This window comes from Populus nigra, chromosome 5 (assembly GCF_951802175.1).
Source record: "Populus nigra chromosome 5, ddPopNigr1.1, whole genome shotgun sequence".
NCBI classification, from domain to species: Eukaryota; Viridiplantae; Streptophyta; class Magnoliopsida; order Malpighiales; family Salicaceae; genus Populus; species Populus nigra.
Window position 1 is genome coordinate 4493732 of NC_084856.1, and position 25627 is coordinate 4519358.

Here is a 25627-nt window from a genome sequence, read left to right on the forward strand (position 1 = left end):
TTAATTTAAAATTTAAAAATAAATATTTGTCTCTTGAATTTTTTTAATTATTTATCACTTTAAGTTATTTTATATAAAAAAATTTAATTTTTAATTTTTTAAGATAAAAAATATATAAATTTTAGAATATTAATTAATTTAAAATTTAAAAATAAATATCTTTGTCTCTTGAATTTTTTTAATTATTTATTACCTTAAGTTATTTTATATTTTTTTATAAATATACTAATTTTATATTAGATAGTTTTTAAATTTTCTGATTATAATTGTTTTACAAATATTCAAGTTTCAATTATTAACTTAGTTCTTAGATTAAAAAAATAAATTAAATACTTAAATATATTAATTAACTATTATCCTAAGCATTCAATAATCTTTAGCCGTCGGAGTGCTCTGAAATTCCCAAGAAATACTTTCCGCACCATTAAAGTTCTGTTACGACTCTACTGGATTAACAGGCGCTAAAGATGCGTTTTTTTTTACTTGTTCTACAGAAGACTCTGAAACACTGAATTCTTGGAATTTTCTTCAGGCCTGACTACCTAAGGTCAACGGCTCGCGTTATTCTTTTTGCGCTATCCCTGCCTCTTTGTCCCAGTTGTCTTCCACTTGTAGTTTTGACAATCCCCTGCTGCTGTAGTATGTTTATAGGAGAATACTAAATTTCAAACAAAATGGATCTAGACCCCCTTGCCATGCAGAAGTCCCTAAAAAGAGAGTGAGTTTTTGGCAGGGACTCAACAAGTGGGCTTATATCTCTAAATGTTCAACGAATATGGCAGGCTATAAGCCACAATTCCTTTTGAAGGATTAGGAAGGTCTTCAACCGTCCTCTGTCCTCTTTTCTATATTGCAAACCAGGAAAGCTTGCAGAACTTAATCTGTCGAAGCCCAAAAATATGGGTGATTAAGATGAAAAAATGCAACTTGTAAGCATGCATGCTCCTGAAGCCCCTTACAATTTCATGCAATAATAGCAAGAAGATATGTTTAAATCTCTCTGTGATGGGTCATAGACTGCTCAATAGCTGTATTTATGTTTTCGTTTTGAGGCAGGTGGATCCATACGGGTGTTTCTAAAGCTTTTGATACATCGGCATGGAGTAAATTTAGTTCATGAATGGGGCCTTGTTTTATTAAAGAGTGATAGATATTGCCAGCAACATTAAAACTCTTTCAATTTCCCTTGCGCTTTCCTTCGCCAACACCTGACTTGTTCGAGGAACTAGAGGCTTCATCTCTTTACTGCATTTTTCATGTTATTGATTTCCTAGTTGATGCTGAAAGGACCTGCTTACAGCTGATCCACAGTTACCTTCTGATGCTTTCACACAATCATGTTATGGAGTATATGTTTACCGTTATCATTCTCTGTACTTTTAATACTGGTTAAAGTTGAGATGTAGAGGGGAAAGAATGAAGACTGTTATAACCCATTTTTGGGTCCCCACAAAATATATATATAAAAATATATATATAGCCAAAGGAGGTTAAGAAAAATAACAGGAGGCAGAAGCACTCAGAAAATGGTCGGAAAATTGGTCAATGAGATTAAAAATACAAAGATTGGATTTTTGACAGTATATTCTTGAAGGAGGAGAGCCCTATTGAGGAGGAAATTTGAAATTGGAGGAGAAAAGCCCAAATTTGGATGATTATGGATTTAATTGGATTTTTAAATGAATTTATAGGGGATTTGATTGCAAGAAAAATTGATTTTTAAGTCAATTTGGGCTTTAATTAGAAGAAATTTAAGTTCTGGGGCCAAAATATATTTTTTAGGAATTTATTAGGGCAAATCAGGGGCTTAATTGCATAAATATTGAAGTTTAAGGGCCAACTAGGGACTTAATTGAAGAAATCCAAGACCAGGGACCAAAATTGAAGAGGCGCGCAAGTAGGGGGGCTAGAATTAATTGAATCAGGGGCTTAATTGAAGAAATTGGAAGTTTATTGATCAATTAAGGGCTCAATTGCAGAAATCAAAGGCCAAGGACCAAAGTGAAAAAGGCGGACAAATATAGGGACGACGTTCGAATTCGGCAGGGATTCAATTGAAGGGACAAGATAATTGAGGGCCGATTTGAAATTTGGCGCGTTCTGGCGCCATTTTTTAAATGAAACGGCGCGTTTTATCCAAAACGACGCCGTTTCATACTTAAAAAAAAAAAAAAAAAAAAACAAAGGGGTGAACGGTGCCGTTTTGAACGGCACTGTTCCCCTTTCTTCTTCCCCCCCGAACGTGCAGCGGGGAAGAAGGAAAAAGAAACATTTGTTTAAGTTGTTGGTCCCTCTAGCCCACCGACCAACCCGAGGCCCCATGTCGTTGGACCACCGACCGAAGATGTTGGCCGACCACCCGCCGCGCTGCCGAAACCAAGGGAGGCACGCCTGGACAGCGGCGCCCCGACCAGCCGCCGCGCGGCTAGCTGCTCCCCATGCTCCACAGCGAAAAGCCACTCACTTGGCTCTATAAATAACACCAACACAGCAGCAACAGGGGGAGGAGAAAAAAAACGGGGGGAGAGGAAAGACCCGAAGAAAAACCGAAGAGAGAGAAGAGGAGAGAGAAACAACCAAACAGGGGAGAGGGGCACCGAAAACCCAGCACTGAGAGGATGGAAAGCTAGAAACCGTGAGGGAACGTGGGAAACAAAAAAAAACACCGCAACGAACCGGGAGGAACGCCGCTGAGCCGTTGGAGACCGGAGCACCGCTTGGAACGACCGTTGGAACCACAGCGCCGCTTGACACCGCCGCCGGCCTTCACCGCAGCACCAGCAACGCGACCGCCTCCTCCACGCCAGGTACGGTCCTTCTCATCTCCGCATTTTGGTTGCAGGCGTTGGCCTCCTGCATGCAGAATCGTTCTGCATGCAGGAGGCGGGGGGGAGAAAATAATTCTCCCCCCGCTGGTTTGTTTTGCTGGGCCAGCCCGATGCTGGCCCAGCCTTGCATATCTGGGCCGGTCCCGGCCCAGACTGAAGAAACATTTTAGTTTGGGCCGATCTCGGCCCAAACTTTTTTTGGGGCCGATATCGGCCCAACATATTTTGGGGCTGAGTCCGGCCCAGTTTGTTGGGCCGGCCCAGCCCAGCCCAATTTATATATTATATATTATGTATATTATATTGTGTTTTGTATTTATTATATATAGGTATATATATAATTATTTAATTTCTGTGAAAATTATTTTCAAAAAATATGTGATTTTTCTGTAAATTTATTGCTGTATTTTAATTAATATCGGTTTGTATTTTTATACTGTAAAGATACAAATCCGGTATTAAAACACCCGGTTTTCGTCGAAACATCAAACATTTTCAAAATAAAAAATGTCTTTTGCGATCAAAAATTTTCTAAATATCTTTAAAGATATTGTTGATTTTTTTTGCATATTTTTATCAAAGTGGATTAATATTGGGTTGTATTTTTATACCGTAAGGATACCAACTCAGTATTAAAATACCCGATTTGCGTCGAAACATATAAAAATATACATAATTGAAAATGTTTTGTTTTAAAATACGGCATAGTATCTCCAATATATATATATATATATATATATATATAAATATTATAACATCATGTTTTCATACAACAAAGAGAGTTTCAAAAAAACAATATATGTATTAGCATGCATTTTGGCTTTAATAACCAGTTTATTCAAGCCATGAGAACTAGGCCAATATTTCAAAAATTCTAAAAAAATATTTTTGTCTTCCTTTAATATATGGGATTACGAATTTATACGTAAAACGTATTCCGGATTAAATATGTTTTTCACATTGACGTTAGAACGGTTAGGCTTTACCCGATAAGATAAGGATCTCCTTATTGAGGAGGACTTTTCTTGAACCATAGACGGACCAACAACTAGGAAACACAACGAGACCTTGAATTTTATCAGACAAATAAACAATGCAGCTTACCTTAGGTAGGGCGTATTTGGGGTGCTAATACCTTCCCTTTACGCAACCAGTCCCCGTACCCAATCTCTAAGACCAGTTAGGGTTCCTAGTGACCAGAATATTAGGTGGCGACTCCCATTCCATTTTCAACCAACAAAAGACAATATTTTCTTGTCTCCCCACATTTGCCAAATGGATACCATATACACTTTTTCCTAGTTTTAAAAGTGGAATATTCGCCGCGACGCCGCGCACCCGCGACAAAGACCTCAATTTTTGGAAGTCAGCAATGCCATTGTTGTTTTGACGAAGGACTTTGCTCTGGTAGATTGGCGTGGCATAATATATAGTAGGTTTCTTTAGTTATCTGGCATTACAGTGTTGTGTCACTTTGAAATTTAGAATGTTCTTCTGGAACTAGGTCCACGAACTAGTAAGTAATTCGTCAGTTGTTCTTTGGTCAGTGACTAGAAGTTTCTCTTCCTGGAAAGTATATCTAATTCATGATACAGTATAGTGTGCCCTGGAAACTCCAGTTCAACACAATAACGGATATCCACTTTCTTTTCTTCCTTACAAAGATAGTGGCTTCTATACATAGAAATTGACTTGACCTTCTAATATCTACATCTCAGTGATGTGAAGTTGAAAATACAGTGTGGGGATCTTCTTATATTGTTGGATATTCGAGTGAACAAACATACAATGGAATACGTTGGTTTTATGATGACATTTCATAGTTTAGACTTCTTACAAATACTCCATTGCGTCAAAGGAAGAAAAGAAATTGGAGAAAAGTGGAGCTAAAATCTCATTCCATTATAAAAGTACTTTTCAACATGCTTCCCCTACTTCTAATTAGTGTTTATGGCAATTCCTGTGTTGTCTCTCTGTAAGCTACCTGTGTCTTCTTTTTCTTTCTTCTAGAACACAGCTTCATAATAGAACTCGTCATTTTTTTTCCTCCTCCTTCTAGAACTCAGTTTCATAATAGAAACTAGGAGAGCAGAAAACGTGAATGCAGGTTTGAGATTTTTGTCTTGAATGTGTATGTTGCTCTCATCTGTTCCTATTAGCTTGAATTTGGCATTACAGAGTTTTAAATAATAAGAGGGTTTGAAACAAATCCATTGACAGGTCTTGGTGACCTTGTTGAAACTGATTAAGAGTACTTGCAAAATGCGATCCTGGAATGGCTCACCTCACAAGCATTTAATCAGGAGATCGCATGCTGTGAAACCTCAGGGAGGGCTGGCTATTCTGAAGAGTGAATAATGTCTCGTGGCATGTTATGGGAATTTGTTGAATGTATTGTTAAGGCTATCTATCATGGTGCATATCTGACGATGTAACGTGGTGCATACATGGAGAAGAAAGTTGGGGGAGGGGGGGGGGGGGGGGGGTGGCGTTGGAAACAAATAAAATGCATGTGGAGAAAAGAAATTCCATTAGGGAACATTGGCAAAAGGAATAATATGGCTTTTTGGGACAAGCTTAATTAGTGGTTTAAAAAGAAGGCACTGCGAAATTGAACTCATATTGGAAGGTTCTTAGTTCTAACTTCTTTATGATATTTCTTTGATTGCTATGTTTCAGGACAGCTTTTGGCTAGTATGGAAAGTAGCAAGTTCTGCAACTCGATGGCACCGGAGGCCAAGTCCAAGTCGAGAAAAGCACCAAATGGAACCACGATCGGATAAGTAGCTAGGTTCCTTTTATTTAAGAACTAAAACGGATTGTCATGGTTTTTAATGGGCCAAAGAAGACGCCGAAGGCGCGGTTGCGGCCATTTTGACAAGGGGATTTTTTCCCATTTCTTGTCAAGAAAAGGACATTGATTATCATGTGGAGAGCATGGGAATGATTGTCTTGTCCACCTTTTTTTCCCCTTTGGAACAATTATATTAGGTTCACCTCCCATTGCAGAGGTTCCAATGCAAATGCACGATGAATGTGGTCTGCCTTCATCATTCTCTTTCGGATTGCTCTGGTCCATATTATATGGGGTTGTAGAGATTGACTTGAGTGAAAAGAAACAAAAAGGGAAGCTTATTGAACTAATCATGGATCTTTTTATTTCTTTATTCCCGTCACATCAAGGTACTAGCATGTTAAGGTTCTGAATTTAAGTTAAACAACGGATTCTTCTCTCTTTACCAGAAAAAGAAATTAATCAAAAGGGGCATTGAGCAAGAGGGATATGGGGATGTTGTTGTGATGAGTTGCTGATTATATCTTATTCGATCTTCTTTTTGACCAGTACTTTTGAAACATGGGAAAGGGGTGTGGACCAAGTGAAGAATAGTGAGATTGGAGAGACAAATCTTTTGCCTGTTGAGGCACGAGAAGGAAGAGGAAAGCATGGCCTGTTGCTGTCTGTCAGCTTTTATCTGCATCATAAGCCCTACATTAAAAAATATGCATGGGGTCCTTCCGAGCCGAGTAGCTATTCCACTGTTCGTAATAGGTAACGGTTCTCTTTTCCTAACTCGAACAGTAGAGTTACGGGCCAGACACGATCCTATCACCTGTCCCACTTTTGGACATGCTTGAATGTTCATATGATTCTGAAGATCTATTTTGCATTTACTTCTGTATCAAGTTCTCTTGCTGTTACGTGAATCCTGCTACTTAAATATGTCAGAACTTGCTGTCAAACTAAGATTGAAAGTAAATCTGCTTAAATATTTGTAAGCTGCCAGCTGAAATTTCTTTGTATAGTGTAGTCTTTTAACTCCCAGCTGCCAGAGGGCAAACGTTGGATTGAAGAATACTTCTAATTCCATGGAGGGCAGAAGCTCCAGATTACATTTCACAGAAATTCAGGAACATGAGTAACATTAATCAGGGCAAAAAGGAAATGCATAGAGTTGCATGTAAATAAAAAAATTGTTAATCGGAAAAAGAAGGATGAAGCAAATTCAACCACATTGCTGTTTCTACCACTGTACAAGAAACCCCAGGACCACCAGCTAAATGCAATAACACTACCCAAAAGCTCTAGTTTCAATTTTCCCAGTAACTCTCCTCTTTTTTCTTCTTGGGATTGAAAAGAGAACCAATCATTGATGTCCTTGGAAGCCAAGAAAAACACAAGGACAAATTATTTCAACTTTGATTTGATGACTATTTTATTAGAGGTTGAGAAGTCTTTCCCCATTCTTCTGGTGGACTCTTTACTTCCATTAACAATGCCACCACTTCCTTCATGGTTGGCCGCTCTGCTGGCGAAGAGTTCACACAGAACATTGCAATTCCTAGTGTTTGCAGCATTTCCTGCACCATTTGGTCTGGCAAACCTTGAAGCTTCGCATCTAGTATTGATACTGCTTGTTCAAAGCTTCCCATCTTTTTCTTCACCCACTCAACTATGTGTAATCCATCTCCTACTTGAGGCTCAACAGCACTGCGACCACTTATGATCTCTAGCAAAACCACTCCATAACTGTAAACATCACTCTTTTCTGTGATGTTCATGGTGTATCCATACTCTGAAATGATCATGGAAATTCGTAATTAGCAAATGAAATAAGAATTCTACATGGAAACGCACACCACAAATTTCCTTTAGCTATTAATCCATGAGGTTAAAAGACAGATTATGTGTTTCAGACAACGCAACTAAACAAAACATACACATATGGGTTCTAGGAATCAGGGGTACTTGCCTGGGGCTATATAACCATACGAACCAGCAACTCTGGACATGGCATGATGATAATTTGGAGAGTTCATCAGTTTGGCCAGGCCAAAATCTGCTAAATAAGCCTCATACTTGGAATCCAGAAGTATGTTATTGCACTTAACATCTCTGTGAAGAATTGCTGGCACACAATCATGATGAAGATAAGCTAAACCCTGAGCTGAACCAACAGCTATCTTGTACCTTGTTTCCCAATCCAGATTCCTATTCCCCTGCAGCAGCTGCTGCAAATTGCCATTTGAAATGTAGTTGTACAGAAGGAGCTTGACACTCCTATTCGAAGCATAACCTAAAAGCTTCACAATATTCCGATGTCGAATGTGTCCAAGAATTTGAATTTCTGCAGCAAAAGAATCCACTGGATCCTCGTCTTGCTTTGCCTTCCAAAGCTTTTTTACTGCAATCAACTGCCCATTTGGCATGTCAGCCTTGTAGACAATTCCAGAACAGCCTTTCCCAATCACATTCTCATCCTTCAAGCAATCTAGGATGTTATCAATGGTGAAGTTGAGCTTCTGAAATGGGATAAAAGTCCATGGATAAGAGAAATCTTCAGCTCTCGATGACGTGGCTAATGCTCCAGAAGATTTCTCCATCACATACCTATGGTTCCGCATGACTATAACCCAGGAAGCAATAACAATTATGGTCACTGAAGTGAGAATAACCGAAATCAAAGCTATAGTTTTGGCTGATTTTAATCCATTTCTTTGATTAGTTCTACGCGAGCAAGAATATCCATCTGTGGAATCACAAAGTCTTGGGTTTTGAAGGTATGAATTTGAAGATAGAGTTCTAAAGAATGGTGTTACAGGAATAGGACCTGAGAAATTGTTGTAGGAGATATTAAGGGAAGTGAGGCTAGTAAGGGAACCAAGAACCTTGATCTTTCCATAAAGCAAATTATGGGAAAGATCAAGTGACTGCAACTGTGTCAAGCTGGACATCGTTTCAGGGAGTTCACCAGTAAATCCATTTGAGCTCAAATCCAAACTAATTGTTAAGCTCGTGACATAACCAATTTCAAGTGGGATTGGACCAGAGAGGCTGTTGGAGTTCAAATCAAGCAGTGTTAGCTTCTGCAAGTTTTGAATGGACCTCGGGATTGCCCCTGCAAGCAGATTGTTATTGAGAATGAGCTTGTTCAAGTAACTGAAGTTTCCAAAACTCCATGGAATTTCACCTGTGAAGCTGTTCCTGCTAAGATCAAGCTGCTCCAAGTTTACAAGCTCTCCTAGCTGAGATGGTATCTCTCCAGTAATGTAGTTTTTGTGCACATCCAACAGCTCAAGAACAGTGATGTTGGCAATTTCCAAAGGTAGGCCACCAGAGAATTGATTCATATACAAGTCAAGAAATACCAAATTCTGCAAATGGCCTATTTCCTTAGGAATCTGACCAGAAAGCTGGTTTTCTCCGAGCCTCAATCTCACTAAAGACTCACAATGTGCAACACTGCGCGGCAATCCACCTGATAAAGAATTCCCTAGAAGCAGAAGTTTGCTCAATTTCTTCAAACTGAAAATCTCCTCTGGAATTGAGCCTGTAAGCTTGTTTCTTGAAAGATCAAGAGCATATAACTCAGTGCAGTTTCCAAAGGAGGCTGGTATCGTACCAGACACTGAATTTCCCCACAAGAAGAAACTTTGCAAATACTTCAAATCGCCAACCTGCCATGGAATTGTACCTGACAACTGATTCTTATCAAGCTGAAGAGCTGTTAAGCCTGTACAGTTACTCAACTGCCAAGGAATCGGACCAGTAAGAGAGTTATCGGACAACTGAAGCTGCTCAAGGACCCCTAACTTTCCTAAATCACGAGGTATTTCACCGGAAAGATCATTAGCTGAAGCATCAAGCACAACGAGTGATGAACAGTTTGAAAGCTCAGCTGGGATTGCTCCAGAGAGTGCGTTTCCCCATAGAAGCAAACTAGTAAGTTCTTGCAACTTACCCAGCTGAGGAGGGATTGAACCGGTAAGCTTGTTCATGTGCAAGTACAAGTTCCTTAACTCTGAACACAAACCAAGTTCAGGTGGTATAGAACCAAATACCTCAGTATCATAAAGAGACAAAGTTTGAAGATTGATCAAGTTCCCAAATGTGGGTGGTATTTGCCCTGAAAGACCGGTTGCTGCAGCACCAAATGTTGTGAGATTGGTTAACAGTCCTAACTGTGTTGGTATCTCTCCTGTTAAATAAGGATTGCCACCAACTCTAAATTCTTGGAGCGAGACTAAAGAACCCAATTGTGATGGTATCGAACCATTGAAGAGATTGTCTTGCAAGCAAAGAACTTGTAAAGAAGTAATGTTTGCAAGTTGTGGAGGCATCCTACCAGATAACTTATTGGAGTTCAAGTAAAGAAATTGAAGAGAAGAGAGCTGGCCAATTTCTTGCGGTATAGGACCTGAAAGAGAGTTTGAGGAGAGGTCTAAGAGTCTAAGATGAATGAATAAGCCAAAAGAGGGAGGGATTGATCCAGAGATATTAGTTGAGGAGAGGTTGAGAAGTTGTAGAGAGGAAAGAGAGGATAGCTGCGAGGGCAGTGAGGAAAGATTAAGGAATGTGTTAGGGAGAGAGAGGGAAATAACTCTATTTTGTGGAGAGCATGTAATGCCTTGCCAAGAGCATGGAGTCAGGCTTGATGGGTTCCATGAGGAGAGGATTGATGAGGATGCTTTTGCTGATGGGTCTGCCGCTGAGATAAGAGAAAGAAGGGCTTCTCCATCAGAAGATAGAGAGGCTACAAAAAATGTTTTGGTCATGGTTAACATTATTATCAAGAATGAGCAAAACAACAGAAAAAGTGGGGCTGGCTTCTGATCCATCTGAGTTATGACGGTTTGAGAAATCTTGGGTTAGCACTTAGCAGAGTGGAGTCTTCTTGTTAAGTCTTGGTTATGGTGATATAAAGGTGGTGAAAGAAAGTCCACTCTAGGAGACAACATGCATGTGAGAGAAGTTCCTATGGAGGCTTGGATGCTTGAGTTTTACACTATAGTGATGAAACCGTGCATGTGAACAATACAATAAGAAAAGTACCATTAAATCTTTGGTGGAGGATCTGTTAGATACAGTCAAAGTGAAGAAAACGTTACCAGAAACAATCCCTCTCTGATATTAATGGCAACCAAAACTGGTGGTGGCTGGTGGTGAGTCTGGTGACGTGGTGGTGTTGCTAATGTTCACAGAATGAAGATGCGTATATATATATATCATCAAGATCTTTGTGTCCAAGTTCTGATACCGTACATTTCGTCAATGGTCGGTTTCTGGGTGTTGGTTGATGGTGGTTGTGGCTGTGTTCATGGTGTTTGAAGTACACTCTTCTTCTGGTTGCCTTTTAAACAGGCAGTACTTATTTTAGTGCAGTTTACATGGGCGCTTCAGTTTCTTTTTTAAGAGCCCAAATTGTCCTTAGTGGAGCAGCCGAAGATTTTGTGGTCAAGAGTGGTAGTGTTGAACTTTCGCTCTTCTGTGGTAGAGTTTTTTTTTTATTTAAAAATATTTTTTTATTTTTAAAATAATTTTAAATAAAAAAATCAAAATTTAAATAAATCGTATTTTAACTCCAACACCAAACACTCTACCCAAGCCAGGTTTTAAATAAAGTCAATATAAAATTGACTTGGTATGGCTAATTTAACCTCAAAACAGTAAAATCTTAATTTGTTTTTTTTTTTAAATTAAAATTAGATCAGCTTGTTCGATATCGGGTTTAAAAACTTTGTTTTTATGCTAACATCAGTTTCTTTATCCTTATATATACACGTGTCAGAATTGGGGACATGCACAAGTCGGTGGGCCATTAGTGATGGGGCCCAATAGCTGACATGGAGAAATCGTGACTGTTAAATAACTCAGTATTAAATGCCCGCTGAGCTTTGATTAATGTCGTAAGAGAAAGATGGGTCGAAGTAATCCAACGGGAAAGATTACTTCAAAGTGGGACTAACGGCCAGCATGGCTGACACGTGTGAATAACAGTTCAACAAATACTGAAAATTAGACGAGATTGACCAAAACACCCTTCCCGACAAGACGAAAGATGAGGAAATTTTTGGACATGGACGTGGGTCAATTCAAGAAGACAAGATTCGAGAGTTTCAGAGTCAATTATCCATTTTAACCCTAAACCAAAACAAATAAATAAAAAATAGTAAAAAAACAAAAAACAAAATTGAAATGGTAAGTGAGTTTGCCTAGAGAAGAGAAGAGTTTGATGACGAGGAGGAGGAGGAGAGGAGGAGTGAGGCAGCTTAGGAGATTGTGAAAGGTAAAAAGGGTTTGGAGGAAGCAACCAATTTCCTTTAGAATATGGCGGAAACCATAGGATCTTAAACGTGGTCTGTGTTATATAATAAAGGGCTAGGCTTAAGAGTGGCGTGGATATAGAGGAAATCTTATTGGAGCATCTTGTTTGTCAAGGGCCGAATATTTTTTTTATTTTTTATTTTTTATTTTTACCGTGGTGAATTTAAGTTATTTGGTTACCGAGGAAGAGATGGTGGGTCTGTTTCGGGAGTGGGGCTCTAAAGATTAGGTAACGCAGAGGGTCACATGAGGGGGAGAGAGAGATATGGATTGGAATAAATTAGGGCACAGGTCACGATTAAGGTTTTTATTAGGGCTTTAGGTTTTGGCTGTGCATCCCACAATTTAGCCCCACGAGAAACTTCTCTCATTAATGTTCTGGAAATTTTACCGTGTTACTGTCATTATTTTTTTTATTTTAAAATAATATCTTTTTATTTTTTAAAATTTATTTTTAATATTAACACATTAAAATAATTTAAAAATATTAATTCAAAAAAAAATATTAATTGTTTAATAGCAGTTGTTATTCTTTAAAATAATATTTTTTAATTTTTTTATATTAACACATTAAAATAATTTTAAAAAATTAATTTAAAATTAACCGCGTAAACAAACATAATCTAAGTAAATCAAATCGCAAATAATTATTCATTTCTCCTAAATAAATTAAATTATGTTGTAATTATTTTTTAAATCTAGCAAGGTGTGCTTACTTAATTTGTTTTCACTGTTTAGGATTCAAATCTTGGATGATGTCTTCATAAATGCTTGTAAATCCAAAATACATGGGATGGTCTCTACTCGTACAGGAGGATTAAGAAGATCATAAATTATGTTATTCTTGATGCGAGAAATTAATTAAGGACGCCTAGGATACTTATGAAAAAAATAATTGAAAACGTGTAGTTATACTATATATACAATAAAGATATCATTATATAAACCATCTAGGTAGTGACCCAGTGATAAAAGCTTGGAATCAAGAGGTTTGCTCTCTTTATGGTCTCAGGTTCGAGCCTTGTAGGAAACAAGTCTTATAAGGGTGCCCGAACTCCTGTTTGCCTCCTTGCTTCCGCCCTTGTATGTCTATATATATATATATATATATATATATATATATATATATATATATATATATATTGAAATATTATATTGTCTCTCAGCTAACGTAATAATAATAAAAAGCAATTATAAAAATACAAAAATATCCTTGAGATATGTTTTGAATTTTTGTTTTCATGAATATTTTAGTCCATTTATTGTGTTTTTAAAATGAAAAAAAAACTTATTTATCTTTAATTAATTTGATAATAACTAATATGTCTTGTAAAAAAACTTCAATGGCCCTAATTTTAAGTTTTTTTAATGGGAAGATTAAAACCATGGAAATACTATTTCAGTATACCGTGTTTTGTAATACAAACCAAGCATTTATTCAAGCAACAAACCAGGATTTTTTTATTTTATATTTTTACTTCATCGCAGGGTTAAAAATGAGAGGTATTCAGGGATTGTTTAAAACAGGCACCAGAAATTCCTCGTTAGTGTTTCACTTGAAATGTAGGAGCTAAATCTGAGACACCAGAACTTAAACTTCCCACCGAGGTATATACGCATGCAAACAAGCTCCCAAGTTTTTTAACATTTTTTTTTTTTTTTTGAATGGATACGATGGTTCAGAATCAAAATTAACCCTCTCATTAAACTTATATATAGTATAGGATCCAAAGACTTCATATACACTATTTATTATATAACGATAAAAGAAAACATGATCTATGTTTACATTTCTTAAGGTTGACGTAACAATTTCATGGCGAGAAGTTGATGTCCGAAGACTTTCATTGCCAATTACATACGTCAGAGATATCAGCTGAATCTGATGAGAGATTCCGTATTTAGTAGAGTGAGAATGGATAACACGCAGCTGTACAAGACTTGGATTAAAAAAATGGAACCATGTGTTAAAGTAGTATATAAAAACTGCAGTAGAGAGGTCCAGCTAGTCCCCTGTCAAAGGAGCAAGACTCGCAGAAAGGGGTCCAAGATCACACTTTCAATTCAAGGCGCCGTTCCATGGTGTGTTTTATTATGAAAGCCATGATTAGAACGCACAGATTCTGAAGTGAAGTGCCCTTGAACTTGCCTGTTCTACGGAGATTAATTAGCTTTTCCCATCTCGTATCTTTCCTTGATTCGTCCCTTTCATCATGTGCTTGGATGATCATGTCTGTATAAATACACACAGTGGAGTTCATCGATCCATCATGAAGGGGCCAGGAAGCAACTGTGAGTGTGAGTGTGAGTGTGTGTCCATATATATATATATATATAAGTTTTAGTGATTGTAAGCAACTTGAAGAAGAAACTAGAAAGCACACGGATTCCTGGCTTGGACTCCATTAAAGAAGCAACTAGCAAGAGTTAAGGCATCGAGATGGGCTGCACTCTGCAGAGTCACGGGATGTAAGGAACGTGCAATATTTTTTTAGCAAGTGTAATCTGGTACTTTCCTTCGGCGCAAACAAGGAAAAGCTATCGGAATGGATATCTTGGTCCCAGGCATCTTGAAAATAAATAATTTGTACATTTCATAGAAAGTGTTGGTTCGAATTAACAAAAGAAAATAGGAGAGATGTAAGCCAATTATCCGTAACTAAATTGGACAGATCTTTTATTTCAGACTAGCTAAATAATCTTTGCATATATTCTGTAATTTTCTGTTAGAAATTAAATTAATGCAGGGGATGGTAATAGGCTGCAACCGTAAGAGGTCTTCCCTTTGTCGTTCCTTTTGTTTTTCCATTTTCCTTCAGGTTTTTTTAACCTTCTAACATAATGGAGGTATCAATCCTTGAACAAAAGGTTACTCCCTTGCTATAATAGGGGGGAGAGAGAGAGAGAGACAGAGAGAGAGAGAGACTTTTGTGGGCAGCTAATCATGCAGCAATGGTTTTTACTGCCACAGAAATTGACCTTTAAGGTTTTCTTAGCACTTTTTCTTTAAAATTCCTGGAGCCCCAAACCCTATTTAACTAGGACATCTCAACTTGGATATGGTTTCCAGACAATACTTGAAAGCACCCACTGCTTGTAAACAAGAGAAAGACATCCTTGTTTAGTAACAGAAGAAAACATGAAGACAAAAATAGATAAGGTAGGGTTGGTAAGGCCTCGTAGCTTTCTGCTAAACGAAGATTGAATATCGGGTATTTCCTTCTGGTCATCAGCAAAAGTAGAGCTTAGTGAAGCTACCACCATACCATGGAGTCAATGTAACATTAATTGCTAGGCAGAAAAGCAGTTATCTCGAGTTTTTTTTTTATGTTTTCGAAGCAAATGGAATCTTTCATAGCAAACTACATGGAATTAAACATCAGGAGTAAATCAACTGGTCCAAAAAGTTAAGAGCAACGATATATCTATGTTAAAAAAGACTAGACAGATGAACAGGCTAAACACAGCCTCATCGGGCTAATTCAATGTAGCTGGAAAGCGATAACCTTTGAGGTGCCACAATACGCAGGTGCCTATGAAGGCAATAATATATCAGTCACTTGACATGGTGAGCGAAAGCACCATTTTAAACTATGCTTGCCCTTTAGAAGATCAAAAAAATATGGTGCTAAGAGCTATGAAAAAGAAGAATTGATGCATATCACATGTTTGTGTACAATAATTGGACAGAACTACGTACTTCCATGCTGTTGCAGACTTTCCAATCTGATTTTGAAACTGAAACACAACTCACAAGCCCAAAAATTTGATTTCTGTAGCACAGACAGAATAATGGCCTGTTAAGAGTTCTTCCCCTTTTCCATGATGAGGCGTTTTTAAGTTTTGGTGAGAGAAGAACAAGGTCCAATTCCTCCGCAAACTTAGTCCAGTCACTCCCTTTCAAATTTGAACCACTTCCAGTTTGCGTATAATGCTGCCTCAATGTCAGAAGATAGGGTATTCTTGCTTGAAGGGATTTCTGACTTCAAATTTGTTGAACTGGCTTGTAGATTTTGCTGATACTTCTTTGCCATCGCTTCTGCCTCAGCAAACACTTTCTGTCCAGAAAAACATCAATCCCACCGATGAGACTCATAGTTAATCTCACATAAGACTCAATACCATAAGGAAAATGAAGATAAACCAGAAAAACACCTGACCTCCTTGTTTGATACAAACAGACCAGGCTCACTTTCAAGGTCAGCAATACTGCATGGTAAAGACAAGCAAAGGATATTGTTATCAGCCTCTTGGTGCCGCTATTGGGAACTTGTACAAGTTTTAAAAAAATGAAAAAACAAAAAAGATTTAGTACAAATCTGCAAATAAAGAAACTCTTCAAAAATGTTGGATGTTAAGGTAAGCAACAATCAAACAGTCCCATATATGGAAAAGTAAAACGCATAATTTCTTTCAATCAATACTCTCCGAGCTTCCTAGCAAAAGAATATTAAATGTGACTGCAAGCACAGCTGTGAGATATATAAATGAAGAGGGTGCAATATCAAACGAAGTTAGATTCAATGTGTAGAGGGTGCAATATCAAGAGTCAATCATAGTGATCCAGTAATTCTGATGGGCTAGTTCCACTAATCAGAGATCCATAGCCCCACAGAAAGTCAAAATTTGCTAATGGGAACTAATAGGTAAACACTAAGAGGAAGGATAACACAAATAAGAATACGCAAAGGCCTTCACATCCAGTTTCTAAATGCATGATTCATTTAACAATTACATTGCAAATCTATGATGTTCGGAGAAAAAAAAAAACTCACATTCTGAAATATGACACTGTATGTGTGTCCTATTTTGATAGCATTCTTTGTTGCCCATTAAAAAGAGAGAAAGAAAGTCCTGGCATACATCACTCTTGATAGTAGATTGAGGAAAAAAAAAGGTTCTGATAGTTTCTTTCTATCATTGGACTGATCAGGATTCTGAAAATTAGATGCCTCAAGCAAGCATGGGATGAAACAGAAAAAGAAACCCAGCAGTTGATTCCTCAATTACCTGAGAGATATTTTGTCAGGAAACATTGACTTTACAACTAGGACTTTAACCTTTTCATCAACTTTAAGCAAGTCACTGACAGATGAAAAACGAGTCTGTGTGATGTTTGAGACATGCAGCAGCCCGCTGAAATGCATTAGTACATATTAGGACACTTCTTTACTAGTGAAGAGCAGTAAGTTGTGACATTAATTAACATAAATTCAGAATGTGACAAAAAAGTACAAAGAACTCACCTACGGTTAGTTTCACCTATTCTTACTTGGGCTCCATATGGAAAAAGTTTCTTAACAGTTCCTTCAAGAAGTGTTCCCTCCCTAAGGTTTATCATTTCCTGCAATATTGTATACAAATTCAGAGAGCTTCTTAATTAGAAATTAACCAAAACCAAAATCACAAACAACACAAAGCAAAAAGTGAAATAGAATGCCACAAGGAAACTGACCCAAGCTTCCCTTTCACTGAGTATCAACTCATTATTAGACTCGTTTATTCGATTAATCAGTGCATAAATTTGGCGACCCACCTGCACCATAAAGAAACCAGTAATCCACAAGAATAATGCACAACGGGGGCAAAGAAAAAAAATTAAGAACAAAACTCATAGATGATGAATATAGTCAAGATGTAACCTAAGGGAGGCCAATAGCAAGACAGTTGATGAAGTGGACAAAGAGGAAGAACCTTTTAGGTGCATTGACAATGACTACTATCAAATCCAGGGTTAAATCTAGATAAGTCATCTAATTATAGAAACACCGATGCCTTGCCTTGGAAAATTAATCCATACAGGTGCCTTAGATAACTACAAACATGCACCAGGCTTTGAAATGTCATTGTAAGGAGAGTATAATATGGGTTTCTCAAATCACAATTGCCTAATGACATGTTTGCTACAAATATATCAGAACTAAACTAGGCCTTCAATAACGTGTAGCACTAAACAAACACTAAACTTCTCCAACCACAGTACAGGTGACTTCTTATTTACCAAGCTCCAGGTAATACATAAATGTAAATCCAGAGGCAGAAGATTGTGCATTTTATACAGTTTTATTCCAGGAACAAGTTCTTGTAATTGATGCAAGGTGGCAACAACTATTGAATGATTAAAGAACAAGACCTGACAAAAACAAAACTAATAGAAGTAACTCAGGAACCAGATATTCCAAAGTATTGCAGCTTACATTTTCTTTCAACTCCTTGAAATTGTTCACTCTATTCAACAACTCAGCCTTTGGCAGGAAAGCCCGCAATCCCTGAAAAAGCAAATTCCAAAAATTTATCATTACTACACATGCAATGCATTTACACACAAATAAAACAGAAAAGGTACACAAACCTCAATTCTCGTAAGTAGGCCCCCAGTATTCCATTCTGAAATTTTAACCTCAATAGGTTCATTCAGATCTTTGATCTGCCTGGCGCAAAGTAAAATGTCATCAAGAATCCTCAATTTCAATGTCAATTTCAAAAAAAAAAAAAAACCGAACCTGATTATTTTATTTTAGAAAGAAGTTGCAAAGAAATGCATGGAAAAGGAACTATTTTATTATTTCACTCAATTACAAAGGCAATCGATGAATTTTCTCTCAGAAAGAAAAAGGCAAACAACAAAAAAGGCATTCCTATTTACGTCCGAAAACTCATTTTGGATAACTTGTGAGAATTTTAGCAAGAAGCAAGTTCTGCACAAAAACAACAAAGTGAAAAAGAAAAAAGCGAGAAAAGAACCTGCCTCACTCGTTGCCAAGCTATCCGCCGGAAAAGTCGTCTAGTGGAAAGCAGTGGCCTTCCACTCAGCGTCCTTCCAAGAACCTCTGAAAACAACACAGTTCCAGTCTCCACAACAGGCTTCCCTAACCCTGGTGGGCCCCTGCTCATTGCAACATCATCCTTAACAATTCCCATCTTCCCTTTAACCATAAACTCCTTGGCATCCTTCTTCGTATCACACAACAAAAACTCGAACTCTTTGTCATACAAAGGCAGCACCTCCTTTGTTAGCATCGTACCCAACAAATCTGCCCCAATATTCACATCAAGTTTACTCTCATTACCAGAAACCACAACCCCAACCACAAAATCACCAGGTTTTGGGTTATAATAATCCACATTAATCTTCCTAGCCTCCTTATCTTCATTATCCATGTCAATTCTCTCCTCTACAACACCTGAATCACCATCATCCTCACTCACTCCATCCAATGAATCATTAGACTTAAAGAACTTCAAAAAAGGCGCCAAGGCCTCATCTTTACCAGGTTTTTCAGATTCCTTAACAGCTTCTACATCTAAACCATTATTAAAAACCACTGGAGATGGCTTATTTAACAATTCTAGCTCCTCATTCTCTTGAATTCTATCATCCTGTGCCTTTTCAGGCAGTTGGGTACTCGAGAAATCATCAAATGCATCATTTTGAGAGCATAATGAAATGTGGGCACTTCTCCAAAGTGGGGGGTTCTTGGCCGAAGAACCAGAAGTACAGAATGAGTGAAAACACGGGGATTTTGGACATTTGTTTTGATGGACTATGCTACTTTGCGTGATAACTAAGTTGTTGCTATGAGGTGGCAGTGAGGAGCTGAAGATAGTGAGAGACTTACAGGGTTGAAGAAGGGTTTGCATCTTTGATTATCCTGTTCCTTGGCACCTCATGAGCTGAGCTCTCTCTCTCTCCCTCTCTCTCTCTCCCCCCTTCAGGTTTTACTGGTTTGTTTTGGTTTTATCCGCTTTAGTATCCTGTGTATTATCATGTTCGGTTCTTCATTGGGCTGAAAGTTGCTGTGAGGCTATGCTCGGTGTTTATGCCTAAGCAGGCTGGGCTTCCCTGACATATGCTACTGGTTGGTCTTAAAAGCCTCATAGAATGAGATATTGACACGTGATTTTTAAACCTTTGCCTCTCTAATTTTACACAAAGGTTCTCATAAATCATTTTTCTTTTTCGTGTAATGTCATTGATTAAAATTTCAAAGAGTGAAACCTACTCTCGTAAATACTTCAAATCCAATATGTGAGATTTTTTAAAAAATATATCTTTTGGCAAAATTAGAGCTGTTCTTTTTACTCTTTTTTCCCTTGCAATGTGTCAATAATTTTTTATTGGTAGAGATAAAAATAAATTATTATAAAACTAGCTTGTTTGATCAACCTAGTAACTCATTCATTCATGACCTGGCTTTGAATATGATTAATGGAAAAACTCGGGTTTTATTTTAAACGATGTTGTTTCTAGTTTTTTTAAAAGGTCTTGGTTGACACATGCCAACTTGCTTGATCCATGATCCGAGTCTTGAATTAGAACAATCTCAGGTCGGGTCTTTTTAACTATGAAACAAAATACATGTAAATGGGTCTAGCCTGCTAAAATTATTCATTTGGGCTTGAGCTTGAAAGAGTTTTGCTGGGCTATTCTCTACAGCAATTGTGCTTGAAATGGGCTTATATAGCCATCTATTTGGGCTCAAATACTTTTGTATTTCAAGCCTTTTGGTTTGTGAGCTTCATTTCCCTGAAGTTCAAACACAAGGAAGAGTAGCACACCTTCAATTTCCCATTTGAATCCCAACTTAATTTTTGTCGGTTTGGTCCCACGTTTTAAAAAACCTTTTCTCCGAAAAACACTAAAAGACATTATTCTTTTATTGTGGCTCTCGTCTCGTAGCAACATGGATTGGGACGCTATTAAAGATATTTATCTTGAGAGTGTTTTTATATTTTTATGGGGATTTAATTAGTATTGTTGAATTTATTAGGGATAAATTGGTCTTCACATAAAATTTTAGAGCAATATAATGATTTTTTTATCCTCAAAAGCAAAATGACATATACCTATTATTTCAAGGTAATTTTAGCATTTTAAATTTAATTATACAATGACTTTATGAACTTATCTTTAGAAGATCAAAAAACAACAAGAAACAAGTGTGCAGGGGTATTTATGTATTTTTTTGGTTTTTTAGATAATTATCAAATTAAAAAAAAGGTTGTTGTGACTTTTACTAGTTATATAATATTATTTAAATTATTAAATTGAAGGTGTATAAGACTCCAAAAAAAAAAATTGTGGCAATGAATGCAACAAAGATATGTGGCTAAATCGTGGCTTAAAAGGTGGCGTTAGAATCCTCTTGGTGGCGCCTACTTGATCAAGCAGCACATGTTTCTTCTCTTTTTTATGTTTTGTTTTTAATGATTTTTTTTTCTTTTCTCTCTTTCATCCTAGTAAAAGGGCATTGTCCATCAAAAAATTCAATGGCGCAGCACTTTAACTGGTTTTATCTTCAGATTTGGTCTCTGGTCTTTTGATTAATATTTATTTTATTTGAAATAATTTATAATAAAAAATTAATTTCAATTTCATCTCCAGTGAATTTTTTATATTTGAAATTTGATCATTAGAAAATTTAATTCAACCCTCCAGTTAGTTTTTTTCTTCAGATTTCATCCCTAGTCTTTTGATCAATATCTTTCTTATTTAAAGTAATTTATAAAATTAGATTTTTTTTCAATTTCATCCTCCAATGGATTTTTTTATATTTTTAACTTGGTACTCATTCTTTTAATTTATATTTATTTTATTTAAAATGGTTTATAGAATTAGTTTGTTTTTCGATTTCACTCTCCTTGATTTTTTTCCTATCAAATTTTTTTATTTTAATTTTATTCTACAATTTTATCCTTCAACATTAAATTTGTTAGATGATGACCGTCTTAATTGAGCACATATCTGGAGTTTAAAGTGTTGCGAGTTTGAGATATTAATTCAGGGTTAGGAGGTTTGCCTAGATTTACTTGGTTTTTTCATTTTTTTTTAATTTTTTTTGTTTCATCATCCAATATTTTTTAACTCTTTCGACGAGGTTTTTTAAGAGTGTCACAAGTTGTCTCGGATTTTATTTCTTTGTCTTGGCTAGATCAACCTCTTTTAAAAGGGATTTTTTTTAAATTAAAATAAATTTATTTATTTTATCTTTTAATATTAAATTGATATAATATTAAAAAAAAATAAAAAAAAACAAACACAGAAAAAATAGCAATGACAACCTGCAAACTTATAAAAATGATGATGCTTGTCGATGTGGAACATATAAAATTAATAGAAGAGTTTTCTAACTAAAAGCTTTACAGCATCTTTTGGAGTATAATATAAGTTATTTTTAAAAAAGAAATTATTTGAAAAATATATTAAAATAAAATATTTTTTTAAAAAATATTTTTGACATTAACATTTGAAAACATAAAAAAATATTAATTTAAAATAAAAAATAAAATTTTAAAATAAAAAAATAAAACCACCCAACTCCTGAACATTCAACGACTACAACACCAATCAGAAACAAGTTTATAAGAGGAATGGGTTGACTCTTGCAATCTAAAAAACACATGCGATGTCTGAGAGCTTGACAATAGACTTGAATTTTATATATACATACACACCCCCCTACATGAACGATCTCTCTCTCTCTCTCTCTCTCTATATATATATATATATATATATATATATATATATAGAGAGAGAGAGAGAGAGAGAGAGAGAGATCGTCCATGTAGGGGGATGATAATGTGCTCCTGAAGGACAGACGAAACATCTAAATTATTTCATAAAATCCAAAATTGAGACAATTGCAAGCTTTTCAATGGTATCATGATCTTACGATTATATATAGCAGCACCAAACATGGTATATTAAATAAAAATGTATCGGTTATCGTGTTCGTGATGGTATTCTTGACTTCTATACCAAAAGGGACCCAAAACAATTCTTCAGACTTGACCTTTTTGCACCAGTGAAGAACGCATAAAATACAGAAACTGCTGGTGCAAAACAGCCAAGAGATTACGTACACCTGCAGATACTCTTTTTTTTATATATATATTTTTATCAGGGAACCGGCACCAAGAAATTAAGATTATCTATCCTTCAAATTTCATTCAGGGCGTTCATAATTCAATACATCAAGGCCTATAAAGTAATGTCAGGGTGTTCATCAATATTAAATCACTGACAGGAATCAAAATCCTCAATAAATGCAAGCTCGTATTTAAGTAAACAGGAAACACGCCACCCCTTCATCCCCCCCCCCCCTCCACGTCGCAGTCTTGGTGCGGCTGCAATGGTGAAGACGACAAAAACACTTGTCCAGATTTTTCGTTGCCTATTGGTTATTCAGTGGAAATTTAAAACATTGCTTTCGATGCAGCTTAGAGACTGTATCTAACACGGATGTTCGAATGTTTGTTTGATAACATGGTGTGAATCGTATATTATAAAATTTTGATTTTTTTAGCTTAAATTTAATTTATATATATATATATTTAGATTGTTTTAATGTTCTAAAGTAAAAAATAAATTTTAAAAAAATATTATTTTAATACATTTGTAAATAAAAAACATTTTAAAAAACAGTCATTACCACGCTTCCAAACTCAGACTCAATGTTTGGGATGCGATTTAAACAAGAATTTTAATTTTTTTAAAAAAATATTTTTTTATATTTTTAGATTCTTTTGATATTTTAATATAAAAATAATTTTTTTAAAAATAAAAAATATATTATTTTAATATATTTTCAAGTAAAAAACACTTTTAAATACTTTAAAAACCAAGCTAACAGGTACCATAGTAAACAGTATGGTCGGCATCATACGTATTTAGAACATAGGAATCGTTTGTCGAAACCTTCCACGTATATACCAAAACCAGCGATGAATCGTCAGTACTCCATTTCTATCAGTATATATGATCACTATTCTTCAATTATATCTCTGTGGTTTTCAATATTTCCCCTGCTTTTATACAGCTAACGGAATCTAACCAAAATTATTCGTCGTCATAGGTCTTGTAATAATGCTCTCTTTTTTTCCATATAAAAAACAAAAGAATAATAATTTAAAAAAAATAGTGACACATCACAGGCATGATACTGGCCATTGAAAGAATCCTATGGCAAGAAAATATTTTTTAAAAAAAATCATAATGTCCCTCCGGACCATGATCTTACCTCTCTCTATGTATATATAGACACGTGTAGTCTCTCGATTGATCATCGAATATTAATTAGATTTCTTGAGGTTGACGGTTTATGGCTTGGGAATAAATTAAATAGGCTTGGCTATTTTTATTTGTTTTATTCTTATAGTTCAATGTCGCCTGATTTATATTAATTGTAAGAAGGAAGGCATAAACTGACAAATTAAAGTGCAAGTGTGGCTTTATTATTGGACCTCTTGCTTAATACCTTTAACTAACTATATCTAGATGTGTAATAATTATGAAACTAAAGAAGTAAACCCTAAGATTACAAATTAATAACTAATTCCTTTGAAAATAATAATGGGTTGTTAATCATCTAATAGGTGGTAAGTGATAAAAGCTTGAAATCAAGGGGTTTGTTCTTCCTGTGATTGCTAATATGATGACTACCAGAAGTTTATATGATCATTAATTTTAAAACATCTTAGATTAGTCGAGTTACGCACAAACTGACCCGAACACTCATATTTATAAATAAATTAATTGTTATTTCAATCCATTTGCCATGCGCACTAATCACTGCATATTGTCGATCGAGATAATCATGCTTCTAGTATCTGCACTTCATCACAGAAATTTAGGTAGATGAGATCAAAGAAATAAATTGATTCAATTTTGTTCCGGTAGTCTGGAGGAGATGGAAAACGAAAAAGGACTGCAGTCTCCTGACAAATTGGGAAAAAAAAAAAACAGAGTACAAATTGATGGGGTTTTTTATCAAAAGAAAAAAAAGTTACCGTTATGGATAGAACGAAAATTAAATGAATTCTAAAAATCACTTTCTACCTATCAATTTTGAAATTATTAGTTTTGGGGGTGCTTGTAAGAATGGTAATAGTTGATTTTTAATTTATTTATTTTTTAAAATATATTAAAATATTTATTTAAAAAAATATTTTTAATAATAACATATTAAAATAATTTAAAAATATAAAAAATTAAATTTCAAACAAAAAAAATTAAAATTTTATAAATTCCCATTTCAACCGCACTCCTAAACAATGGCTTCATGGATACAACTGACATCTCTACTTAGAGCGTGTTTGGCATTATGGTTGCGGGTGTTTTTCAAATAGCTTTTCGTGTCAAAATGCATGCTAATGATGTTTTTTAATTTTTTAAAAATTATTTTTGACATCAGCACATCAAAACGATCCAAAAAGTACAAACCACACTCAATTTAGCAAAAAAAAAAATTAAATTTTGATGAAACGCAATTACAAACGCAATGCCAAACGATGTCTTAGAAGACATGTTCGGGAAACTCATAATAGCATTTGAGAATGCAGCTCAAATGTTGTTTGGTAAAAAATTAATTTTTTTAATTTAAAATTAATGTTTTTTAATATAAAAAATAAAGTTTTAATTTTTTTTAAAAATAAAAAATATATTTTTAAAAACAAATAATAGATATATAAAAAACGTTACCCACGCCAAACGCATCAGGATCCATCATGACAACGTGGCACGGGATTCATAAACATGTGTTTGGTGCTACTGATAGTTACAACGTTAACGATTGAGAAATTCCTTGCTTAACAAATTTTAATCGTGCCTTTCCTTTTTTTTCCATGATAATTACGCGTGAACCAGAACAATATTTTTTTCCTCATGTAATTTTAATTAATAGCATATCTTTTACAC

General features: G+C 35.7%; 2 protein-coding genes across 3 annotated transcripts; both read right to left on the bottom strand.

The window, feature by feature from the left end:
• Positions 1-6788: 6788 nt before the first annotated feature.
• On the bottom strand, positions 6789-10993 carry LOC133694066 (LRR receptor-like serine/threonine-protein kinase RGI5). Its single transcript, XM_062115489.1, has 2 exons — positions 7580-10993; positions 6789-7402 (listed from the first exon to the last, which is right to left on the bottom strand). The coding sequence occupies exons 1-2, from the start codon at positions 10443-10445 to the stop codon at positions 7038-7040; spliced, it is 3231 nt and encodes a 1076-aa protein (XP_061971473.1). The 5' UTR covers positions 10446-10993; the 3' UTR covers positions 6789-7037.
• Positions 10994-15338: 4345 nt separating this feature from the next.
• Positions 15339-19675, bottom strand: LOC133695326 (protein PIGMENT DEFECTIVE 338, chloroplastic-like). 2 transcript variants are annotated; one of them, XM_062117260.1, is made up of 8 exons: positions 18676-19675; positions 18284-18358; positions 18129-18200; positions 17387-17467; positions 17178-17275; positions 16942-17067; positions 16087-16140; positions 15339-15989 (listed from the first exon to the last, which is right to left on the bottom strand). In XM_062117260.1, the coding sequence occupies exons 1-8, from the start codon at positions 19570-19572 to the stop codon at positions 15917-15919; spliced, it is 1476 nt and encodes a 491-aa protein (XP_061973244.1). In that variant the 5' UTR covers positions 19573-19675; the 3' UTR covers positions 15339-15916. The 2 variants fall into 2 exon arrangements, with proteins under 2 accessions (XP_061973244.1, XP_061973243.1); XM_062117259.1 differs by having other exon boundaries at positions 16092-16140; positions 18676-19674.
• Between the last annotated feature and the right edge of the window lie 5952 nt (positions 19676-25627).